The 23,197-nt window shown below is 42.1% G+C and overlaps 1 protein-coding gene across 1 annotated transcript in view; it reads left to right on the top strand.

Annotated features, from left to right (window-relative positions):
• The window catches only part of cfap91 (cilia and flagella associated protein 91), a 78,791-nt gene extending 55,594 nt beyond the window's left edge, over window positions 1-23,197 (top strand). The window contains exons 12-18 of the mRNA XM_003226782.4: window positions 111-182; window positions 3,654-3,800; window positions 4,868-5,089; window positions 7,064-7,212; window positions 8,242-8,333; window positions 19,521-19,805; window positions 22,684-23,197. Coding sequence (XP_003226830.2) covers window positions 111-182; window positions 3,654-3,800; window positions 4,868-5,089; window positions 7,064-7,212; window positions 8,242-8,333; window positions 19,521-19,804 — 966 coding nt within the window. The 3' untranslated portion in view covers window position 19,805; window positions 22,684-23,197. The remainder of the gene's footprint in view (window positions 1-110; window positions 183-3,653; window positions 3,801-4,867; window positions 5,090-7,063; window positions 7,213-8,241; window positions 8,334-19,520; window positions 19,806-22,683) is intronic.

Raw genomic sequence — 23,197 nt, 5'->3', positions numbered from 1 at the left:
TCTAGGCAGTCTTTATATAGATGTTTTTAATGTTACTTTCCCCCAAATGTCTTTCTAGTTATTTTTTTTAATCAGTTGACTATAACAATTTTTTCTGTTGTATTTCTCAGATAGAAGAAGAGAGAGAACTTGCTGTGATTACACTACAGAGATTAATTCGCGGCAGAGCTTTTCAAAACATGGTACTCCTCTATGTGTCTTTGTCAGTATTTTCTGTAGTGTCCAGCCATCTAATGGCAAGTCCTGTCTGGGCCTGGGTAATATTTTGCCTAGGCATCCTGAAATATAGCAAAATTTCCTACCAGTACCCCAGCAACACGCTGGTAAGCATTTTGATATCAAATAAATTGGATGGATTTCTCATTATTGAGAGTGTATATTGCTTAATGCCCTCAAAACATCCCAGGGACCACATTTTCCCCACTGTTTTAGCAACTGTAGCTATAGTTGAAATTGAAGACCCATCTCTCCCAGCAGGCCTACCCAGTCAACTTTCAATCATGAGTTTTGATTTACATTCTGTTGCTGCTATATGTTAATTGTATGTTTTTATATTGGTGTGTTTTAAAACTATGTATTTTATTGTATGTATTTTATGTTGAGATGTTTTAACTTTGTTGTATTCCTGCCTCAAGCCATCCAGAGAGGCAGGTAATAAAACAATGTATTATTATTATTATTATTATTATTATTATTATTGTTATTATTTTATTGTATGACACAGCAAACAAGATAGATATGCTGGATTTCGTTTCACAAAATCACAAGTCGAACACTTCCCAAGTGTCTAGGACTGTGTGATGTATTTTCGGATGATGCACGCAGTAGGGTGGCCTTTTGCAGTTAACAGATCGTAATTTTGTCAATGTCTATTGTTTCCAAATGCCGGCTGAGATCTTTTGGTACAGCACCCAGTTTGCCCATCACCACCGGGACCACCTGACTGGTTTCTGCCAGAGTCTTTGAAGTTCAATCTTGAGGTCCTGATAGCGGCTGAGTTTTTCCTGTTGTTTTTCATCAATGCAACTGTCACCTGGGATGGTGACATCAATGATCCAAACCTTTATTATTATTATTATTATTATTATTATTATTATTATTATTATTACAGTATTATTATTTGAAACACAACAAGATGAGTCCACAGCAGACATTCTGCTGGCTGTTGTATTGGATCACACGTCGGACACTTCCCAAGTGTCTAGGACTGTGCGATGTATCAGCGAATAATGCGTGCAGATCCCAGTAAGGTGGCCTTCTGCAATTAGCAGATGATAATTTTGTCAGCGCCAATTGTGTTCAAGTGCAGGCCAAGGCACTGCACCACTGGGACCATCTTGACTGGCTTGTGCCACAGTCTTTGCAATTCGATCTTTAAATCCTCATATTGTGCCAGCTTTTCTAGTTGTTTTTCCTCAATCGTGCTGTCACATTATTGTTGTTGTTGTTGTTGTTATTATTATTATTATTATGCAGAGTCTCCTAACCTTCTATATTGCTGTTCCAAGATGTGAAAATAATGTACATTCTGTTTTTAGAAAGGTTTGCTGCTTGTTTCCTTGTTGTAAAATACAATTATTTATATGATTAATTCTTATACAGCACTACTTCTTAAACTATGGGTCCTGACCCCAAATGGGGTCATGAAAAATTTGGCAATAAAAAAAGGTTTCTGAACGCTGCCTCTTTACACAAATCTGTTAGCAACAACACACAGTGTTTATAGTGGACTCTACCAAAAGGAAAATCAGCCTGCTTAGCAAGCCTTGCAAATGCTGGTTTCTTATCAGTAAATGTTTAATTTATATATAACTACTAGCTGTGCCTGGCCACGGGTTGCTGTGGCAAAGTGGTGGTGGTATTGGTTAAAAATTGTTGTGGAATTTTTATTTGATGTTATTTGTATTTTTTAATTAATTTTATTGTAACTTATCTTCTTATTTATTATATTTTATTATTTTCTTGTATTATTTTTAGTTATTTTTGTTATTATAGTAATTGTATTAATTTTTAGTGTTTTTAATATTTTTAGTGTTTTTTATTATTTTATTGTATTTATTTTATTTTTTATTTTATTATTTGTATTTCTATTATTTTATTTTATTATTTGCATGTATTATATTTTATTATTTGATTATATTATGTTTATTTATGTTTTTTTAAATTGTATTTTATTTTGTTTTTTAATGTATTTTTTGTATTTATTTTATTATTTTTGTTTCTCTTTGTATTGGGTTGCTCTGAGTTCTGTGGTCTGCCTGGTCATGTTCCAAATGTATTCTCTCCTGATGTTTTGCCTGCGTGTATGGCAGGCATCCTCAGATGTTGTGAAATGTGTTGTAACAAAAAGCAAGTGGGATTTATATATCTGTGGAATGAACAGGTTGAAAGAAAGAAGTGTTGTCTGGTTTAGGCAAGTGTGAATGTTGGAATTGGCACTGAATAGCCTTGTAGCTTCAAAGCCTGGTTCCTGCCTGCCTGGAATGAGCAAAATGTGGCTCCCAGTATTTAAAAAATCTGTGAAATCAGGACAGTTAACTAAAGAACATCACTGAGCCATCAGGGAATTCCAGACATGATGTATTGAGGGCCAGCTAACATCTTCCAAAAAAGGATTCCCCCTCCGAAGCAGGAAATAGGCAGGCCTTAAAGGTGCAAGGGCATTCTATGGTAATCAAGGTGGCCAAATGGAACATTCACAGTCGCCTCAGATAGATAAGAGTTGTCCCATCCTGGATATCATTGGTGAGATAGAAATAAACATCCCACTTGTCTGTTTTCAAACAGATCCTAATCTCTGAGGATGCCTGGCATAGACATGTTTGGCAGCAGATAGGGTCGTGAGGGAATGTGATGTTTAATAGGCTTTTCCTGAATCCCTTCTTATTATCCAACATATTCAGTTATCCAACGTTCTGCCTGGGTGTTTATGTTGGCTAAGTGAGACTCTACTGTATATTTATAATCTTATAATCTGCTTAGAACTGGATTATATGAGGCCCCTTGTACACAGCTGTATAAAATGCACACTGAAGTGGATTATATGGCAGTGTGGACTCAAGATAATCCAGTTTCAAGCAGATAATATAAGATTATAAATGGGTAATATAGCTGTGTGGAAGGGCCTTGAGTCTACACTGCCATATAATCCAGTACAAATCTGATAATCTGTATTTTATAGGCAGTGAGGAAGAGGCCTAAGTGAGGCCTAACTCTGCCTGTCCCCTGGGCTGAGTGGGTTGCTAGGAGACCAAGTGGAGCTTAGCCTTCTAACTGGCAGCAATTGGATAAAAACAATTATTCCTCTCCCTCTAATTAGGACTTTATTTTTCTTTTTCTTTTTTGTTGGGTTGTGTTGCCAAATTTCTAGGTTCTGGGGCTTGTACTTTTGTTGTTTAGCGGGAGGAACGGACCCCATTACTCCTTTACATATATATAGATAACTATATATCTAGGGTCACATAAAAGTTTCTGTGGCAGAAAAGGGTCTCAAGTAGAAAACCTGCAGAAGCCCTGTTATAGAGCATATGGAAGCTCTGAATAAGCATACTTTTAAAAATAAAGAAGTTGAAAAGATATGGTGGAAGAGAATATTCGATGTCGTTTTAGTTCGCTTTCATTGATTTCCCCTCATCTCTTATCTTTAAAAATAGATGTTTGAAGGGAAGGAGAAGCGATTGGAACTAATCCGGGAGTTGCGCACTACTCATGCACTCCAACAGGACGGACAACTGCTGAAGAAGGCTGAGAAACAAGTTACTTTGGCATTGCAACGGCAGCGGGATTTGCATGAACACAAGGTGGGTGGGATGGGGTGGGGAAAATAGGAGGAGATCACAAGTACTTTATTTGAAGTCTGTCTTCTATAAAAAAAAATATGTGCAACAAAACCTGAAAGTGATAGGAGCCCCTGCCTTACATGCATTTCAACTTACCACTTGAAAGAGGAGTCATGTCTTCAATACATGACCTGAAAGAATACCTCAGTGTATTCTACAAACCTGTCAATATCTCCTTGAGATAGTGCCTGGAGGGACTCTTAATGTTTTGCATCTCATAGACTTAGCATGGGGATTTGGTTAACCAGTTAAAATTCATGAGTAAACCAGGTTTTTTTTATAACCTGAAAAATTTCGGGGGGGGGGGGGGGGTTGAACCCCTAACCCCCCCCCCCCCCCCCTCGCTACAGGCCTGCCAAGCAGCCATTCTAGAAGGTGGGCCAGAAAGTAAAAACTCAAGATTCAATCCCAGTCTGTTTCAAGACATTATGTTTCCAGTGTCTTAAAAGTAGTTGTGCCTGCTTTTGAGATGGATATTATGGTCACAATGTTGGATGAGCTTTTAGGAACTTGTTGTCATAGAGTAAAAGGATACAGGACTAATACTTTCCAGTAGGGAGCCCCCAGTGGCGCAGTGGGTTAAACTGCTGAGCTCTTCAGCCTAGAAATGGAGATGAGCACCAACCCCCAGAGTTGGACATGACTAGACTTAATGTCATGGGGAAACCTTTACCTTTACCTTACTATCCAGTAGCTGTTACAGAAACCCTATGTATTATAGGGAAAGGTATTTTTGTGACAGAAGTAATGATTTAGATAATTATTTATTCCCACCTTGAGTTTGAATTCTGTGTGTGTGTGTGTGTGTGTGTGTGTATATATATGTGTGTATATCTATCTATACATATATATATATATAGTATTTTAACGCTGTGCATAATGTTGTGTGTGTTTTATCGTTTGTTTTAACAATGTTGTACCCTGCCTCGAGTCACAGGGAGAGCTGGCTCTGAAAAGTGCTGTGTAAACATTGAAACAAATAAAAAGAATGTAAGTATAGTAATGGATTGCTTTTGTGTTGCCTTTAGGTGTGTCTCATGGAAAAGCATCTGGCTCGTGTCGAGGGGAGAGCACTTGCAAACATGTTTGACTTCCTATCCAAAGAGTTAATTCGGCTACAGGAGGAGCGGAGGATCCATGCTTTTGCTATGCTAGCTGAAAGACAGCGCCGAATGAGAGAAGCAGAGGAGAGCGGAAGGCGCCAGGTGGAGGAGAGGCGCAGAAGGGAAGAGGATGAAATCTTTAAACAGGTGTGTCCTTAAACTCTGGCCACTGGGCAGTTGAGTTTGCCTTGGTCTTCACTATTGATTGACTCAACTGTCCGTGTTTTGCATTTTATATTGAAAAATGTTTTTCTGAAAGGGAGGAGGAGGGAGATTGGGGTCCAACTTGCAAGATTCGTGTGGGAGGAGCTCATGGTGGGAAAAGCATCTGATCAGATCTGTTCACTTTTTCATCCTTTTTCTCTCAGATGCTCTTATTATCCACATGTACTTTTGTGTGTACTCAGAACATTATGTTAATGGAGAACAATTGCATGCAACTGACAATGGATAGTTTGATTAAGAAGAGGATGCTTAACACATGCTTAACTGGAGATAGGGAAACACAGGACTGGCACAACTCTTTTCATATGGGATCCTTCCTTGCTATCGAGGCATTTTGCCACAATCTTTTTCAAATGACATTGAAATTAGGTTTGCATTTAATGCAGTCTTGTGGACAACTGCAATAAATCTAGGAGGCAATTGTCTGGCCCAGGACTCTTCTAGGGGCATAGGGACTCCAAAAAAGGAGTAGGTGGGAGAAAGTGATCAAAAGCCCATTTCTAATTTTTAAAAGTATTCTTCTCTTCTCTTCTCCTGTATTTTGGTTAACTACTGTAGAGCTACTTTCCAGAAAAGGAGATTCATACCTCTAGTGGGTTAAAAAAAAAGTAATCCAGAACAATATGACATTTTGCCCATTCTTGTTATAATATCTGCTTAAAAGTAAGTTCTAGTCAGTAAAGGTGTGTGGTGTTTCAGCTAGACATGTGTTACTTAACATTCATCTGACTTACTGTATATACTCAAGTATAAGCCTAGTTTTTCAGCCCTTTTTTAGCACTGAAAAAAACTCTCCTCTGCTTATACTCGGGTGAGGGTCCTGGTGGGTTTATATTCAGGTTGGCTTATATGGTATATTTATTACCGTATTTTTCTCTGTTGTTATTGGTTTTGTTACATTTATTATTTTACTCTGTTAATTATTATTATTACATTTATTATTCTACTCTATTATTGTTATTACTTTTACATTTATTTTACTCTATTTTTATTATTATTAATACATTTATTATTTTACTCTATTTATTATTATTATTATTATTACATTTATTATTTCACTCTATTATTATTAAAAGGATACATAAGCACATTTACATTGAAGAAGATGAAAATAATGTTTAATCAGAGTTGAACAGTCATATCTTAAATTACAGTTTGATGTAAAGATTCAAAAACATTTAAACTACTGATGCCTCAATTAATGTAATTTTATTGGTATCTTGGCTTATACTGGAGTCAATGTTTTCCCAGTTTTTTGTGGTAAAATTAGGTGCCTCGGCTTATATTCGGGTCGCCTTATACTCGAGTATATACAGTAATTGCTTTTGTTTCTTTTGATCTTGGGTAGGCAATGAGTAATGATTTTCTCTAGAACAGCCTCCCTGTTTATTGCTATAGTCCTGCTGAAGAAGGAGTGGGAGATATTTTGATATTGTTTTCCTCTGTTTTAAAATAGAAAAATAGTTCACTATATTTAGGAAGTTGGGAAATAAGAAAACAATAATTCAAGCATCTTCCCCGTGGTGGCATGGGAAAATCACACTGAAATCTTTCAAGGGAAGATGACTAATTATGCCCCAGTAGGATCAACATGAATCAGTAAAACCTACTAAACACAGCAGCCGTGAAAAATATAGTAAGTTTCCTGAAGTTTTCTAAAAAAAATCACCCAAGATCAGGTTTGAATAAAACACTTAGTTGCATAGTACAGAAAACAGTCTAAGACTTTTATGTGGAAATAGCATAATCCAGATGAGCCATACAAATATATGAACCCAGTTTTAACCATTTTAGAGGAAAGAGCTAGTATAGTAGCTCCCATGGTATAAATGACCAGCAATATTATAAAAAGGACTGGAACCAGCACACAGACTATGTTTGGGGTATTTTTTCCAGGTTGTGAAGGTACACCAGATCACAGTTGATTCCTACTTAGAAGATGTCATCTTGAGCAACATGGAAACGACAGCCAATGACCAAGCCAAAGAAGAGATTCAAAGAGTGGCCATTGAAATTAACAATATTGCTTATGAAATGGAATCACGGTATGGGCTTCAAAGGAAGTAGAAGCAACAGAAAGGGAAATCTGGTGGACCTTTTTAGAGTAACCATTTTACTGTGTCATAAGCATTCATCAGTTTGATCTACAGGGGCACTTGGAAAGTACAAAAGTTTATGTTGCATGTAGGACTGGCAGGATTAAAGCTTTTACATTAGGAGATACGGGTATTTCCAAGAAATCGCATCCAAAATAGCAGATGTATATAGGAATTCAAACTACAGGAAAGGAGATCAAACTACAGGAAAGGAGATTCCACCTGAACATCAGGAAGAACTTCCTCACTGTGAGGGCTGTTTGGCAGTGGAACTCTCTCCCCCGGGCCGTGGTGGAGGCTCCTTCTTTGGAGGCTTTTAAGCAGAGGCTGGATGGCCATCTGTCGGGGGTGCTTTGAATGCGATTTCCTGCTTCTTAGCGGGGGGTTGGACTAGATGGCCCTTGAGGTCTCTTCCAACTCTACTATTCTATGATTCTATGATTCTATGAATGTGTTGGAAGTCTTGCTCTTTTATGGTGTTTCTCCATCTCTATCTTGATCTTGAAACCACTGCAACTGTAAGGACTGTGTCAATGTCTCAGGTCATTTGGGATCAGATACTTCCATGCCTTGCTGTCCCATCAATAAGTTTTGGCTCTATGTATCCCACTTGGCCCTTTGGTATTATCTACTTTGAGACCCTCAAATTCTGGAACCTGAAAGATTCCCTTTATATGTGAACATTCCCTAAGGAGAGATCAGATGTTTGGATTGTGATGAGGAAAAGAAAAAGGAGAAGTAGGAAAAATAAAACATAGCAAACTTTAGAGTGCCAGATACAATCCCATCTCGACTGTTTTCTTTGGGAAAGGAACCAATGCCTGACATGATTTCCTTTAGTCAAATACAATATTGATGTTATTAACTCTAGTTCTGTGCATCTGCTCTGTAGAATTAATGGGATGGGAACAGAAGGGAAGTAGGGAAGAGGGGAAAAGGAGAAAAATACAGTCTTTTAACATGCATAATTTTTTGTAGTCGAAGTCATCTGCAGTCCGAAGAGATTGTGGCAGAACTGGTTTATAGCTTTCTGATACCTGAAGTGCAGAAAACAGCCATTAAGGAGAAAGGTAAGAAATGTAAACACATTGGGATGTCACAATTCTGAACATCATCGATGAACCAGATTCCACCTCCCTCACTGCAGCCTCTGGATACTGTTTAATATGGTTGCATTGACTGTGTGCAGTGTTTTCCCCCTGAAGTTGATAATTTGATTCCTTGTGTAAATTGAGTTATTGCTGGACTGTGTGTCCAAAGAAGTATTTGTGTGTGGTGATTCATCAGTTCGTTCCTTGGGACATGAGAGAAGCCTCCCACAAGAGTGGTAAAAACATCAAAAACATCCGGGCGTTCCCTGGGCAACGTCCTTGCAGACGGCCAATTCTCTCACTCCAGAAACGACTTGCAGTTTCTCAAGTCGCTCCTGACATGAAAAAAAAAGTTTGTTCCTTTAGTACAGTGATTCCCAAAGTGGGCATTACCGCCCCCCGGTGGGCGCTGGAGCAATCCAGGGGGGCGGTGAGGCACCTACTGGGACACGGGAGCGGGGCCAGAGAAGGAGCGGGGGCCAGGAAGGGAGGGAAAGTACGAAGAAGCCCCCCGCTGCTGCCGTGCGCACAGGGTGAGCAAGGAAGGAAAAAAACTCACCTTCCCCGCCTCCTCGCTCGCCCCGTGCACTCCTTTCCTGCCGCTGCCGCTGAGGAAGGCACTCACCTTTCCTGCCTCCTCTCCTTGGGGAGGAAGCGGCTTCTCTTCACTATTTTCATCCCTTCCCTTTATATCTCGGGCTGTAGCTTATGATATGTTTTTTTGCTGCTGCTGTTGTTGTGTCCTTTCTCGACTTGGGGAGGAAACTCCAGGCCTCGCGCTGCCGTGCTCCTATCTGCGTTTCAAATCTGCTACAAACCTTGCCAGGCTTTGTAGTTCACGCTATGGTCACAGCAAAAGGCCACCCGCCTCGGCAAAAGATCAGTGACTCATGTCCCCTCTTCCCATTGGCCCCAACCCACGCGGGAGAGGTGGGCGGCTTTCCATTCCCGAGACACCACACAAACACGACAGAACATTTCGCCCTCCCCTCTTCTCCCACACACAATGTTAGCATGTCTGGAGGCCCTTCCACACAGCCCTATATCCCAGAATAACAAGACAGAAAATGCCACATTATCTTGAGTATGGACGTAGATAACCCAGTTCAAAGCAGATATTGTGGGATATAGGGCTGTGTGCAAGGGAAATGCTAAAGAATGCTCAAACTTACGTACAGTGGCACTTATTTCCCATACCAGCAAGGTAATGCTCAAGATCCTGTAAGGCAGACTCCAGCAATACATGGAGTGAGAGTTGCCAGATGTCCAAGCTGGGTTCAGAAAAGGCAGAGGAATGAGATACCAAATTGCCAATATCTGCTGGATAATGGAGGAAGCCAGGGAGTTCCAGAAAAACATCTACTTCTGCTTTATTGACTATTCTAAAGCCTTTGACTGTGTGGATCATAATAAACTATGGCATGTTCTTGGTGGTATGGGGATACCAAGTCACCTTGTCTGTCTCCTGAGAAATCTGTATAAAGACCAAGCAGCCACAGTAAGAACAGACAATGGAACAACAGACTGGTTCAAGATTGGGAAAGGAGTGCGGTAGGGCTGCATACTTTCACCCTACCTATTCAACTTGTACGCAGAACACATCATGCGACGTGCAGGGCTTGACGATTCCAAAGCTGGAGTTAAAATTGAGTTAAAAGTGAGGAAGAGCTGAGGAGCCTTATCACCAAAGTGAAAGAAGAAAGTGCAAAAGCCGGGCTGCAGTTAAACATCAAGAAAACCAAGATCATGGCAACTACACCTATTGATAACTGGCAAATAGAAGGAGAAAACGTGGAGGCAGTGACAGACTATATTTCTAGGCGCGAAGATCACTGCAGATGCAGACTGCAGCCAGGAAATCAGAAGACATTTATTTCTTGTGAGGAGAGCAATAGCCAACCTTGACAAAATAGTCAAGAGCAGAGACATCACACTGGCAACGCAGGTCCACATAGTGAAAGCAATGGTATTCCCCTAGTAACCTATGGTTGCGAGAGCTGAACCATAAGGAAGGCTGAGCGAAGGAAGATAGATGCTTTTGAATTTTGGTGCTGGAGGAAAATCCTGAGAGCGCCTTGGACCACAAGAAGATCCAACCAGTCCATCCTCCAGGAAATAACGCCCGGCTGCTCACTGGAGGGAAGGATATTAGAGGCAAAGTTGAAGTATTTTGGCCACATCATGAGAAGACAGGAAAGCTTGGAAAAGATCATGATGCTGGGGAAAATGGAAGGAAAAAGGAAGAGAGGCCGACCAAGGGCGAGATGGATGGACGGTATCCTTGAAGTGACTGGCTTGACCTTGAAGGAACTGGGGGCGGCAACGGCCAACAGGGAGCTCTGGCGTGGACTGGTCCATGAAGTCACGAAGAGTCTGAAACGACTATACAACTGAGAGAGAGAGAGAGCAAGGGTCCACTCTGTGGCCCCTTCAACACAGCTGAATACAATCCCACATTTTATGCTTTGAGCTGGATTATCTGGCAATGTGGACTCAGATAACTCAGTTCAATGCAGATATTCTGGGTTATATGGCTGTGTGCAAGAGCCCTCTCTCTTTGCCTCCTTGTTATGTTGCTCAACTGACCCATGATTTGCATTTCTGCCTGCTGTAGCATGCAGAAGGAATGCCCAGCTTGCCAAAGTTTATATGCCACTTACGGCCCTTCCAGACAGGACCTATATCCCAGGATCCAATCACAAATTTTCGGTTTATCCCAGATTATCTGGCAGTGTGGACTCTATCTATCTATACACACACACACACACACACACACACACACACACACACACATATATATTTATTTATACACACACACACACACACACACAGGGACTATCTATATATATAAAAGAGTGATGGCATCACGGCAACTCACAAAACAACAAAAGTACAGGCCCCCAAACCTCAAAATTTGACAACACAACCCATCATCCACACCTCAAGGTTGATACAACAAAAAGAAAAGAAAAATAAAGTCCTAATTAGAGGGAGAGCAATAATTTTTTTTATCCAGTTGCTGCCAGTTTAGAGGGCTAATCTCTGCCCACTTGGTTGCCTAGCAACCAAGGGACAGCCAGGTTTCAGTTAGGGGACAGGCAGATTTAGGCCTCACTTAGACTTCTTCCACAGATTATCTAATTTGCACTGGATTATATGGCAGTGTAGACTCAAGGCGCTTCCACACAGCTATATAACCCATTTATAATCTTATATTATCTGCTTTGCACTGGATTATCTTGACTCCACACTGCCATATAATCCACTTCAGTGTGCATTTTATACAGCTGTGAAGAAGGGGCCTCATATAATCCAGTTCTGAGCAGATAATATAAGATTAGAAATATACAGTAGAGTCTCACTTATCCAACGTAAACAGGCCGGCAGGATAAGTGAATATGTTGGATAATAAGAAGGGATTCAGGAAAAGCCAATTAAACATCAAATTAGGTAATCGTTATACAAATTAAGCACCAAAACATCATATTATACAACAAATTTGACAGAAAAAGTAGTTCCACGCGCAGTAATGCTATGTAGTATTTACAGTAGAGTCTCACTTATCCAACACTCGCTTATCCAACATTCTGGATTATCCAACGCATTTTTGTAGTCAATGCTTTCAATATATCGTAATATTTTGGTGCTAAATTCATAAATACAGTAATTACTATATAGCATTACTGTGTACTGAACTACTTTTTCTGACAAATTTGTTGTCTAACATGATGTTTTGGGTGCTTAATTTGTAAAATCATAACTTAATTTGATGTTTAATAGGGTTATCCTTAATTCCTCATTATCCAACATATTCGCTTATCCAACGTTCTGCCGGCCCGTTTATGTTGGATAAGTGAGACTCTACTGTACTGTATTTACAAATTTACCACTAAAATATCACAATGAATTTAAAACACTGACTACAATTAGATAATCTGTGGAAGAAGTCTAAGTGAGGCCTAAATCTGCCTGTCCCCTAACTGAAACCTGGCTGTCCCTTGGTTGCTAGGCAACCAAGTGGGCAGAGATTAGCCCTCTAAACTGGCAGCAATTGGATAAAAAAAATTATTGCTCTCCCTCTAATTAGGACTTTATTTTTCTTTTCTTTTTGTTGTATCAACCCTGAGGCGTGGGTGATGGGTTGTGTTGTCAAATTTCGAGGTTGGGGGGCCTGTACTTTTGTTGTTTTGTGAGTTGCCGTGATGCCATCACTCTTATATATATATACTAGCTGTGCCCGGCCACGCGTTGCTGTGGCGAAATATGGTGGTATGGGAAATAAAGTATTGAGGACTTGGTGGTAGTTAAGGTAAAGGGTAAAGGTTTTCCCCTGACATTAAGTCCAGTCATGTGTGACTCTGGGGGTTGGTGCTCATCTCCATTTCTAAGCCGAAAAGCCAGCGTTGTCCGTAGACTCCTCCAAGGTCATGTGGGATGACTGCATGGAGCGGCGTTACCTTCCCGCCGGAGCAGTACCTATTGATGCACTCACATTTGCATGTTTTTGAACCTCTGGGTTGGCAGAAGCTGGGGCTAACAGTGGGGGCTCTCTCCGCTCCCCCAATTCAAACCTGTGGCCTTTCGGTCCAGAAGTTCAGCAGCTCAGCGCTTTAACACGCTGCGCCATCAGGGGATATTATTTCCTAAAGGTTGTGAATATACAATATTTCTGACTGGTTTTTTTGTTTGTTGGAGGCAAGTATGAATGCTGCAATTAGGAAAAATGATTAGGATGTAATGGCCTTGCAGCTTTAAAGCCTGGCTGTTTCCTCCCTGAGTGAATTTTTTGTTGGGAGGTGTTAGCTGGCCCTGATTGTTTCCTGTCTGGAATTCCCTTGTTTTCAGAGTGGTGTTGTTTGCGATATTTTATGTGCTTCTACTGTCTGTGGCCCTGAGAAAACAGAGGATTTTCCAGACTTTGATGATGGGAATACTTTGTTGGGAGGTGTTAGCTGGCCCTGATTGTTTCCTGTGTGGAATTCCCCTGTTTATTTACTGTCCTGGTTTTAGAGATTATATTGTTCTGCATTATTCTATCCCAGTAATTATTTCATATTAAAGAAGAATCTCACTTATCCAACACTCGCTTATCCAACGTTCTGGATTATCCAACGCATTTTTGTAGTCAATGTTTTCAATATATCGTGATATTTTGGTGCTAAACTTATAAATACAGTAATTACTACAGAGCATTACTGCGTATTGAACTACATTTTCTGCCAAATTTGTTGTCTAACATGATGTTTTGGTGCTTCAGTTGCAAGGCAGTGAAGCACTGTGTATTACCAAAGTCATTGTTAGTACTATCATTACTATCATTATTATGATGATTATTATTATTGTGTTGCAGTCAACCGTGAAAATGAATACAATCTGGCTCCAAGTATTCAAAAACACTAAAATCAGAATATATACAAATTAATGTGGTATAACAGAACAATACAATCTCTAAAATCAGAACACTAAATAAAGAACAACACTCTGAAAACAGGGAAATTCCACACAGAAAACAATCAGGGCCAGCTAACCCCTCCCAACAAAGGATTCCCATCATCAAAGTCTGGCCAATCCTCTGTTTTCTCAGGGCCACAGACAGTAGAAGCACATAAAATATCGCAAATAACACCACTCTGAAAACAAGGGAATTCCAGACAGGAAACAATCAGGGCCAGCTAACACCTCCCAACAAAAAAATCACGCAGGGAGGAAACAGCCAGGCTTTAAATCTGCAAGGCCATTACATCCTAATCATTTTTCCTAATTGCAGCATTCATACTTGCCTCCAACAGACAAAAAAAAAAAACAAAACAATCAGAAATATTGTATATTCACAACCTTTCGGAAATAATATCCCCTGATGGCACAGCATGTTAAAGCGCTGAGCTGCTGAACTTCTGGACCGAAAGGCCACAGGTTTGAATTGGGGGAGCCGAGAGAGCCCCCACTGTTAGCCCCAGCTTCTGCCAACCCAGAAGTTCAAAAACATGTAAATGTGAGTGCATCAATAGGTACTGCTCCGGTGGGAAGGTAATGCCGCTCCATGCAGTCATCCCACATGACCTTGGAGGAGTCTACGGACAACGCCGGCTCTTCAGCTTAGAAATGGAGATGAGCACCAACCCCCAGAGTCAGACATGACTGGACTTAACATCAGGGGAAAACATTTACCTTTACCTTAACTACCGCCAATTCCTCAATACTTTATTTCCCATACCACCATACTTTGCCACAGCAACGCGTGGCCGGGCACAGCTAGTATGTGTATGTGTGTGTGTGTGTGTGTGTGTGTGTGTATATATATATATATATGTGTGTGTGTGTGTATGTGTGTATATATATATATATATATATATATATATATATATATATATATCTCACACACACACATATATTCTATTCACCTCTACCTTCTATCTTTTGGTTTTTAGTTATTGTTTTTTTTTTGGGGGGGGGCCAAAAATACTGTTTGCTTACACTTGAAAATCACCTAGGGCCGGCCCTGGGCAGGGCCTCTTCCTAAGTCCCAGAGACAGGGCTGAGCACCTGAGGCGCCTGTTACCTTGTTTCCCTGAAAATAAGACAGTGTCTTCTATTAATTTTTGCTCCCAAAGATTCTCTATGTCTTATTTTCAGGGGATGTCTTATTTTTCCATGAAGGAGAATTTACATTTATTGTTGAACAAAAGAAATGAATATTTATTATATACTGTACAGTAGTTGTCATCATAAACCAGCATAACCAGATAAACTGTGAATCCTATCAGGAATTTCTTGTTACTACCATTATTTCCATGTACAACACTCTATGGTACGTACATTTACTGATCCTGCATGCTCTGGTGTTCTGTTCGTTGGGCATGCTTCCAAACAAAAACTTTGCTAGGTCTTACTTTCGAGGGAGGCCTTATATTTAGCAATTCAGCAAAACCTCTACTAGGTGTTATTTTCTGGGGATGTCTTATTTTAGGGGAAACAGGGTAGGACACACAATGGGCGGGGCTAGAGGAGTGGGCATGGCTTCTTCCCAAGAACCTGAGACTGGGCTGAGAATTCTATACCTCTCCTGAGGCTCTTGTTGGGACACAGCGGGCGGAGCTAGGGAAGGGGGCGGGGCCTCCTTCCAAGAGACCAAGACAGGGCTGAGCCTCTGTACCTCTCCTGAGAGTGCTTTTGGGACTAAAGGGCAGGGCTAGGGGCCTCTTCCCAAGAGCCTCTGTATACCTCCCCTGAGGCGCTTGTTAGAACATGGAGGCAGGGTATAGAGGTCCAGCCCCGTCAGGCACTTGGGAAGAGGCCCCGCCCCCTCCTCTAACCACACCCCCTTTGTTCTGGCAGGCGCCGCAGGACAGAGATAGAAGCTCAGCCCTGCCTCAGAGCTCGTAACTCCACCCATCCCAGTCCTGGCCTCCTATTTGTGGCCCCTTCGACCTTTCCCTCCCAGCCCTGCATCTTGGACTAGGGGAGAGGCTCAGCCCCGCCCTCTTGGAGCCACACCCACCCCTCTAAGCCATGCTCCCCTTTCCAGGAGGCGCTGAGTAATATTTTTTCTGGAAGGGGGGCGGTAGGCCAAATAATTTGGGAACCACTGCTTTAGTAGTTCGAGATGTTGGAGAGTTTTAAAACTTCTCAGACTCTCATGACCTTTCCTACATTCCTACATTCACTGGGTGCTAGCCAATGCTGGAGATGTCTCTTGAGTCTCTGCCTGTACTTCAGTGGATCCTGTTGCAGTAGGACTGCAGCTTTCAGGCTCTATAAGGCAGAGGTCTCAAACTTCTTTTCATTGAGGGCCACATCAGCCTTCAGAGAGCCATTTAATTCATGGAAGGAGAATCCATGGATACAGAGGGCCAACTATAGTAGTTGGTGCTGTTTAGTTTTTACCCAATTTGGCCCCCCAGATGTTATTTAATGGCAACTCCCATCACTTTGGACTGGGGATAGTGGGAATTGCAACCCAACAGCACTTGTGGCTCTGCAGTTGGGGGAAGATTAAAGGACATTTTAACATCAGGCATCATATTCACAAGCCTTGCATCTAAATTCAAGCCCCACTATCCTGACTTAACAGAACAAACTGCAGTCTTCCAGATATCACTGTATCCCAATTCCCATTAACTCTAGCCGTGATGTCTAAGGAAGAGGAGGAATACAGGATTTGTAGTCCAGTCTGGAGGGCCACATCAAATGTCATGGTAGGCTGGATTCGGCTCACGGGCTTTGAGTTTGACATATGTGCTGAAAAGTTTACCTCCTCGTCTCCTAATGGCAGCCTTGGACCCAATCTCATTTTTACCCCAAAGAAGAACATCTCTATATTTAAAGGTGTCTACAATCAAAAGAAAAGAAAAAGATGTCTGTAGGCGACAAGTGTCAGCTAAGCAAGCTCAGATCTTTTGAAACTAAAGCAGCCATTGGTGTTGGACCTTCTTGTACTGAAAGTTTGCAGTGACAACTACGAGTATAACACTACTCGTGGCTGTGGCGCAGGCTGGAAAGCAAGCCAGCTGCAACAAATCACTCTGACCAAGAGGTCATGAGTTCGAGGCCAGCCCGTGCCTGAGTCTTGTCTCTGTCTCCATTCTATGTTATGGCATTGAATGTTTGCCTTTACGTGTGCAATGTGATCCGCCCTGAGTCCCCTTCGGGGTGAGAAGGGCGGAATATAAATGCTGTAAATAAATAAATAAATAAATAAATAAATAAATAAATAAATATGGATGCATACCCAGTTTTTATGTTGAATCCTGCTTTTTTAAAATCCTGCTCATTAAGTCATAGAATCATATTGTTGGAAGAGACCACAAGGGCCATCCAGTTCAACCCCCTGCCATGCAGGAAAAATGTAGTCAAAATACCTTTGACAGATGGCCTCTGTTTAAAAGCCCTTAAAGGAGGAACCCCACTCTGAGGCAGAGAGTTCCACTGTTGAACAGCTTTGACAGCCAGGAAGTTCTTCCTAATGTTTAGATGGAATCTCTGTTCCTGTCATTTGAACCCATTGCTCCAAGTCTGAGTCTTCGGGGCAGCAGAAAACAAGCCCACTCCCTCTTATGACAGGTGAGTTTGTCTTTGTAGGAGAGATTATTGCCTTCACTCTGGAAAATTGATGGATGACCATTTCTTTCAGATTGTGTCCTTGGTACAAGGACACCCCAGAGAATGATTTACTCTCTCTCACTCTGCCTCAGTACACTCCATGTTGATCAGAGGTGGGTCAGTAGTATTGCTAATATGGTCAGTCCATATCCTTGTCACTGTTGCTCACCAAAATCACATTCATCTTTGGAAGAGGTTTAAAGGCTGCCCAATCCTATAACTGAGTGTGGATTTATATGTATCACTGTCTCAATTGTTTCTCTTATCCCCTTGTCAAAGCAGGTTGCTTATTGTGACACTGTCGTGGTTAGGTAATTACTTGCGTTCTGATGCTTTCTCCACATTATTTTCATTTAAACCAGTGGTTCTCAACCTTCCTAATGCCACGACGCCTTAATACAGTTCCTCATGTTGTGGTGGTGACCCCCAATCATAAAATTATTTTCGTTGCTACTTCATAACTGTAATTTTGCTACTGTTATGAATCGTAATGTAAATATCTGATATGCAGGATATATTTTCATTCACTGGACCAAATTTGACACAAATACCCAATATGGCGCCCACATTTGAATAATGGTGGGTTTGGGGTGGGATTGATTTTGTCATTTCGGAGTAGTAGTTGCTGGAATTTATAGTTAACCTACAACTCCACCAATGATGGAATTGAACCAAACTTGGCACACAGAACTCCCATTACCAACAGAAAATACTGGAAGAGTTTGGTGGGCATTGACCTTGAGTTTTGGAATTGTAGTTCACCTACATCCAGACCAAACTTGGCACAAATACTCAATATGCCCAAATGTGAACACTGGTGGTTTGGGGGAAAATAGACCTTGACATTTGGGAACTGTAGTTGCTGGGATTTATAGTTCACCTACAATCAAAGAGCATTCTGAACCTAGCCCACCGTGGATCCGCACCAGACTTAGCACACTACCTTCATGGCCAACATTGAATACTGCTGGGGTTGGGGTGGGGGCTGTTTTTGAATTTTGGGAGTTGTAGTTTAACATTCAGAGAACACTCTGTACCAAACTGATGATGAAACTAGTAAACTTGCCACACATACCCAACATGCCAAACTTTGAATATTGGTGGGGTTTCGAGGGAACTGACTTCAGAGGTTGGGAGTTATAATTCACCCATGTTAACAAAGCAATGTACACCCAACTGATGGATCTGGATCAAACTTGGCACAAATACCCAATATGACCAACCTTGAAATCCAGAGAACCCTGTGACCACCACCAATGATGGATCTGAACCAAAGTGGACAGACAGACCCAACGTGGCCAACTGTGAATACAGGCAGGGTTTGGGGTGATTGACCTTGGCATATGGGAGTTGTAGTTCGCCCACATCCAAAAAGTATGAACCTAGATGACGATGGATCTGGACCAAACTTGGCACATAGACCCAACATAGCCAACTGTGAATACTGGTGGGATTTGGGGAGGACTGACCCTCCCCTTGGCTGAGAAGCCAGTGGAGAGGCTGGCCAATCACAGCAGGAGGAGGGCTTTTGGTGTGAGGATTTGCCGTCTATTTCCAAAAAGAAGAGAAGGACAGACGGAGAGATCTTCAGCCTTCTCTGCCAAAGGGGTTCCTAAGACCATCAGAAATATGTGTTTTCTGATTGTCTTTGACAACCCCTCTGACGCCCCCCTCATGACCTCCCCCAGGGGACCCGACCCCCAGTTTGAGAAACACTGACTTAAACCTTGGTTTTTGATATCCTGTCTGATACCTGCAAGATCCAATTTACTGGTGAGGTCTGGATGTGGTCTGTATTTTAGCATGAACTTTTGGAGTCACTCATTGTTACTACCAAATCTCCAAAGATTTGTTAGAAAATGATGATCCTTTAATAGGATTCAGATGTTAAGGATTTGTTGAGCTTTTGATCTAGGACCTTCTTTTGCAGAACTCTTTCTCCAGATGAAACTATAGGAAGGAAATATAAGGGAGCACAATCCTTTATTATTATTATTATTATTATTATTATTATTATTATTATTATTATTTCAAATTTCTTCTTCTCATCTTTTCTGTTTTCAACAGTAAAACTATCACAAAGAAAACATATTCACGCTGCCCATCAGATCATCCATGGGAATACAGAGGTGGCAGTAGGACAGTTTCTTTCAACAGCACACCAGCATGGAAGCTTTTCTGAGACAGGGTTTCCAACTGATTACTTGCTTGCAGCAACAGCCGAACAACAAGCAACCCCTGAGCTGCATGAGACAAAGCTTCCAGATGGCGAAACCCAACCTGAAGTGGCACAGGAAGGGAGTGATGAATGTACTGTGCCCCCACAGAGTGTGGAGGGAGAAGAAAAATAAGGTATGCCTAGAAACCAGGCATTGCAGGTAAAAGTAGAGCAAGACCATTGATACTCCTAGAGACTACTTGTAGATTCATAGAGTTGGAGGAGACCACACATGCCATCCAATCAAAATCCCTGCCATGCAGGAAAAACACAAACCACCCCAATAGATGGATATCCAGCCTCTGTTTTAAAGCCTCAAAAGGATCTTCCACCACGTTCCTGAGGCAGAGAGCTCCACTGCTGAACTGAATCCTAGTCTCCAGGGCTGCAGAAAACAAGCCTGCTCCCTCTTCCTTATGACATCCTTTCAGATATTTAAACATGGCTATTATGTCTTCTCTCAGGCTCCTCTTCGGCAGGCTAAACATACCCAACTCTTTAAGCTGTTCCTCAGAGGGCACGCTTACCAGGCCTTTGATAATTTGTTCATAGCATTTCCTTGAGTTGAAGCCCACTTCACAGCACCTAAGAACAACATCAGTGTTTCTTTCAGCCCTGTGTCCTAATTAAAACATCCCACTCAATCAGAGGTAAAGCTTGCCACATAGCGACACTCACTGCTGTTTTAAGTCTAAAAGTTTGACTGCACATTGGCTGTTTTGAAAACAGGAAAATGAATAGAACAAGCATGTTGTAACCATATCCACTTCACTTTCGAATGTTTGTTTTGCCTGTTTCCATCTGTAACATTTGCTAAATGCCTAGGGAATGATGCACCTCATCCTGTTATGTGAACGTTGGAGGTTGTGTTGGTTTCCTGCCATACAGCTTTCCCCTCTGTCCCATCGGGCAGGATGGCCGAAAGGAGGCAGTTGCAGCAAGGACAGTGGTGAGACTGGGTGGGTTTTGAGTGCTATGCAGAGATTGTCTCTTGCTGCAAAATCACCCAGTGACACTCTGTACACAGGCCCACTGGTTGATGATTTCCAAGGGTAGGGGGCTTTCAACCAGAAATTAGGCTAGCAATAAAATGTAAGAGATGGTTGGGTTGCTTACCTGTAAACTATGTTTCTTCAAGTGGCCATCTGTGAAATTCACACATATGGTAGTTATAATAATAATAATAATAATAATAATAATAATAATAATAATAATAATAATAATATAACTTTATTCTTATACCCCGCCCCATCTCCCCGAAGGGACTCGGGGCGGCTTACATGGGGCCATGCCCGGACATAACAATATAAAAGCGAACAATGCAATAAAACAGTCAACGATAAACAACAATATTGATAAAAAAGCAGTCATAAAAAGTCAGCATACAAGATAGATATTAAAAAACATGAGTTGAATTTACGAATCCGGGCCAAGGTGCAAAATATGTCGAGGTCATCAGGGAGCTGGCATAGTCATTAAAGTGTTAAGTGTGATACTGAGAAGGCATACCTATGGGCAAATAGGTCGAACCTACAAGGGTCAATCATCAAATGCCTTCTGGAAGAGCCAGGTTTTCAGGCTCCTCCGAAAAGAGAGGAGGGTAGGGGCCTGCCTGATCTCCCTGGGGAGTGAGTTCCAAAGCTGGGGGGCCACGACGGAGAAGGCCCTCTTCCTCGTCCCCACCAACCACGACTGCGAGGGTGGTGGAAGCAAGAGAAGGGCCTCCCCCGACGAGCAAAGAGATAGTGTGGGTTCATAGAGGGAGATGCGGTCTCCAAGGTAGGTGGGTCCCAAACCGTTTAGGGCTTTGTAGGTGATAACCTGCACCTTGAATTGGGCTTGGAAAATAAACGGCAGCCAGTGGAGCTCCTTAAACAGGGAGCCAGTGGAGCTCTTTGAACGCGCCCTGTAGTTTGCTCCAGTTAGGAACCTGGCTGCCGAACGCTGTACTAATTGTAATTTCCGGGTTGTCTTCAAAGGCAGCCCCACGTAGAGCGCATTGCAATAATCCAGCCTAGAGGTAACTAAGGTGTGGACCACTATGGTCAGATCTGACTTCTCGAGGTATGGTCGCAGCTGGTGCACAAGTTTTAATTGTGCAAAGGCCCTCCCGGCCACGGCAGACATCGGGCCTCCAGAGTCAGCCCTGAATCCAGGAGGACCCCCAAGCTGCGGGCCTGGGCCTTCAGGGGGAGTGCGACCCTGTCAAGCACAGGTTGCCACCCAATACCCCGATTAGACGTACAACTGACCTGGAGGACCTCTGTCTTGTCAGGATTAAGTGTCAGCTTGTTCGCCCTCATCCAGGCCAACACAGCGGCTAGACACTGGTCCAGTATCCGAGGGGCTTCCTTGGATTTTGGTGGAAAAGAGTAGTAGAGTTGGGTGTCATCCGCGTAGAGATGGCACTACACTCCAAAACTCCGGATGACCTCACCCAGTGGTTTCATGTAGATATTAAAAAGCATGGGGGACAGAATGGAACCTTGCGGGACCCCACAGGTCAATGGCCAGGGGTCCGAGCAGGAGTCCCCCAGCCTCACCAACTGGGAACGGCCGTCCAGGAAGGACTGGAGCCACTGCAGAGCAGTACCCCCAAGGCCCAACTCAGAGAGCCGTCCCAGAAGGATACCATGGTTGATGGTATCGAAAGCCGCTGAGATGTCCAAGAGAACCAACAGGGTCACACTCCCCCTGTCCAGCTCTCTGCAGAGGTCATCCACCAAGGCCTTACTGAAATCCAGGTACACTACATCCATGGCGTTCCCTGCATCTACCCAGCTTGTAACTTTATCAAAAAAAGAGATCAGATTAGTCTGGCATGATTTGTTTTTGGTAAATCCGTGCTGACTATTAGCAATGACCCAAGAAAACCTCTGCTCCCGTTCAATTGTTTTCTGCTAGAAACTCAATCCTTAACTTTCTTTTTTCTCAGCTTTCTTCTAAAAGCTCTTCATGTCCCTTAGTGGAAGCAACTTAAACATATTTCTCTACCTCTCTCACTTGATTTAGATTGGAAAGGTTGTGTTTCAAAACTGAAAGAAATGGGGGACTGCTGTGGAAACACTGGGGAGCCACCTGCAGACTTAAAGGAAGATACAAGACACAGCCCCGTTCCACAGCCCTTTTGGTGATAAGAAAGGGGGGAAATACTATTTGAGCTGAACCGCTCCTTACAAGATGTAGTACATTTCTTGTCCTTCTTTTGTATGTAGCCTATCCGAATAGCAAGCCTGATATGAGTTTGGATTGTTGCAACTCTTCTTCAGGTAACAGTTTCTAAAGCCCATTGGATTTTCTGAGGCTTATATAGTTGGGTTCCTAACTGGCTGCAGACTTTGAGGAAGAAATAATGCCAGTAGAGATAACTGAACCCATGTTGCCAGTTAGCCATTGGGCTCAGCGAGACATTACTTCTGTTTTCTGTGGTGCATTGGCCACTATTATTAGGTGCCTCATCAACTATTGTCTGTCTATGTGGATGAATAAATGAATAAATAAATAAAGGGGAAATTGCAGCAATAAA

Source organism: Anolis carolinensis, chromosome 2 (genome assembly GCF_035594765.1).
Source record: "Anolis carolinensis isolate JA03-04 chromosome 2, rAnoCar3.1.pri, whole genome shotgun sequence".
NCBI classification, from domain to species: Eukaryota; Metazoa; Chordata; class Lepidosauria; order Squamata; family Dactyloidae; genus Anolis; species Anolis carolinensis.
The sequence above is the reverse complement of the archived record's forward strand: the minus strand, read 5'-3'. Positions and strand labels throughout refer to the sequence as shown.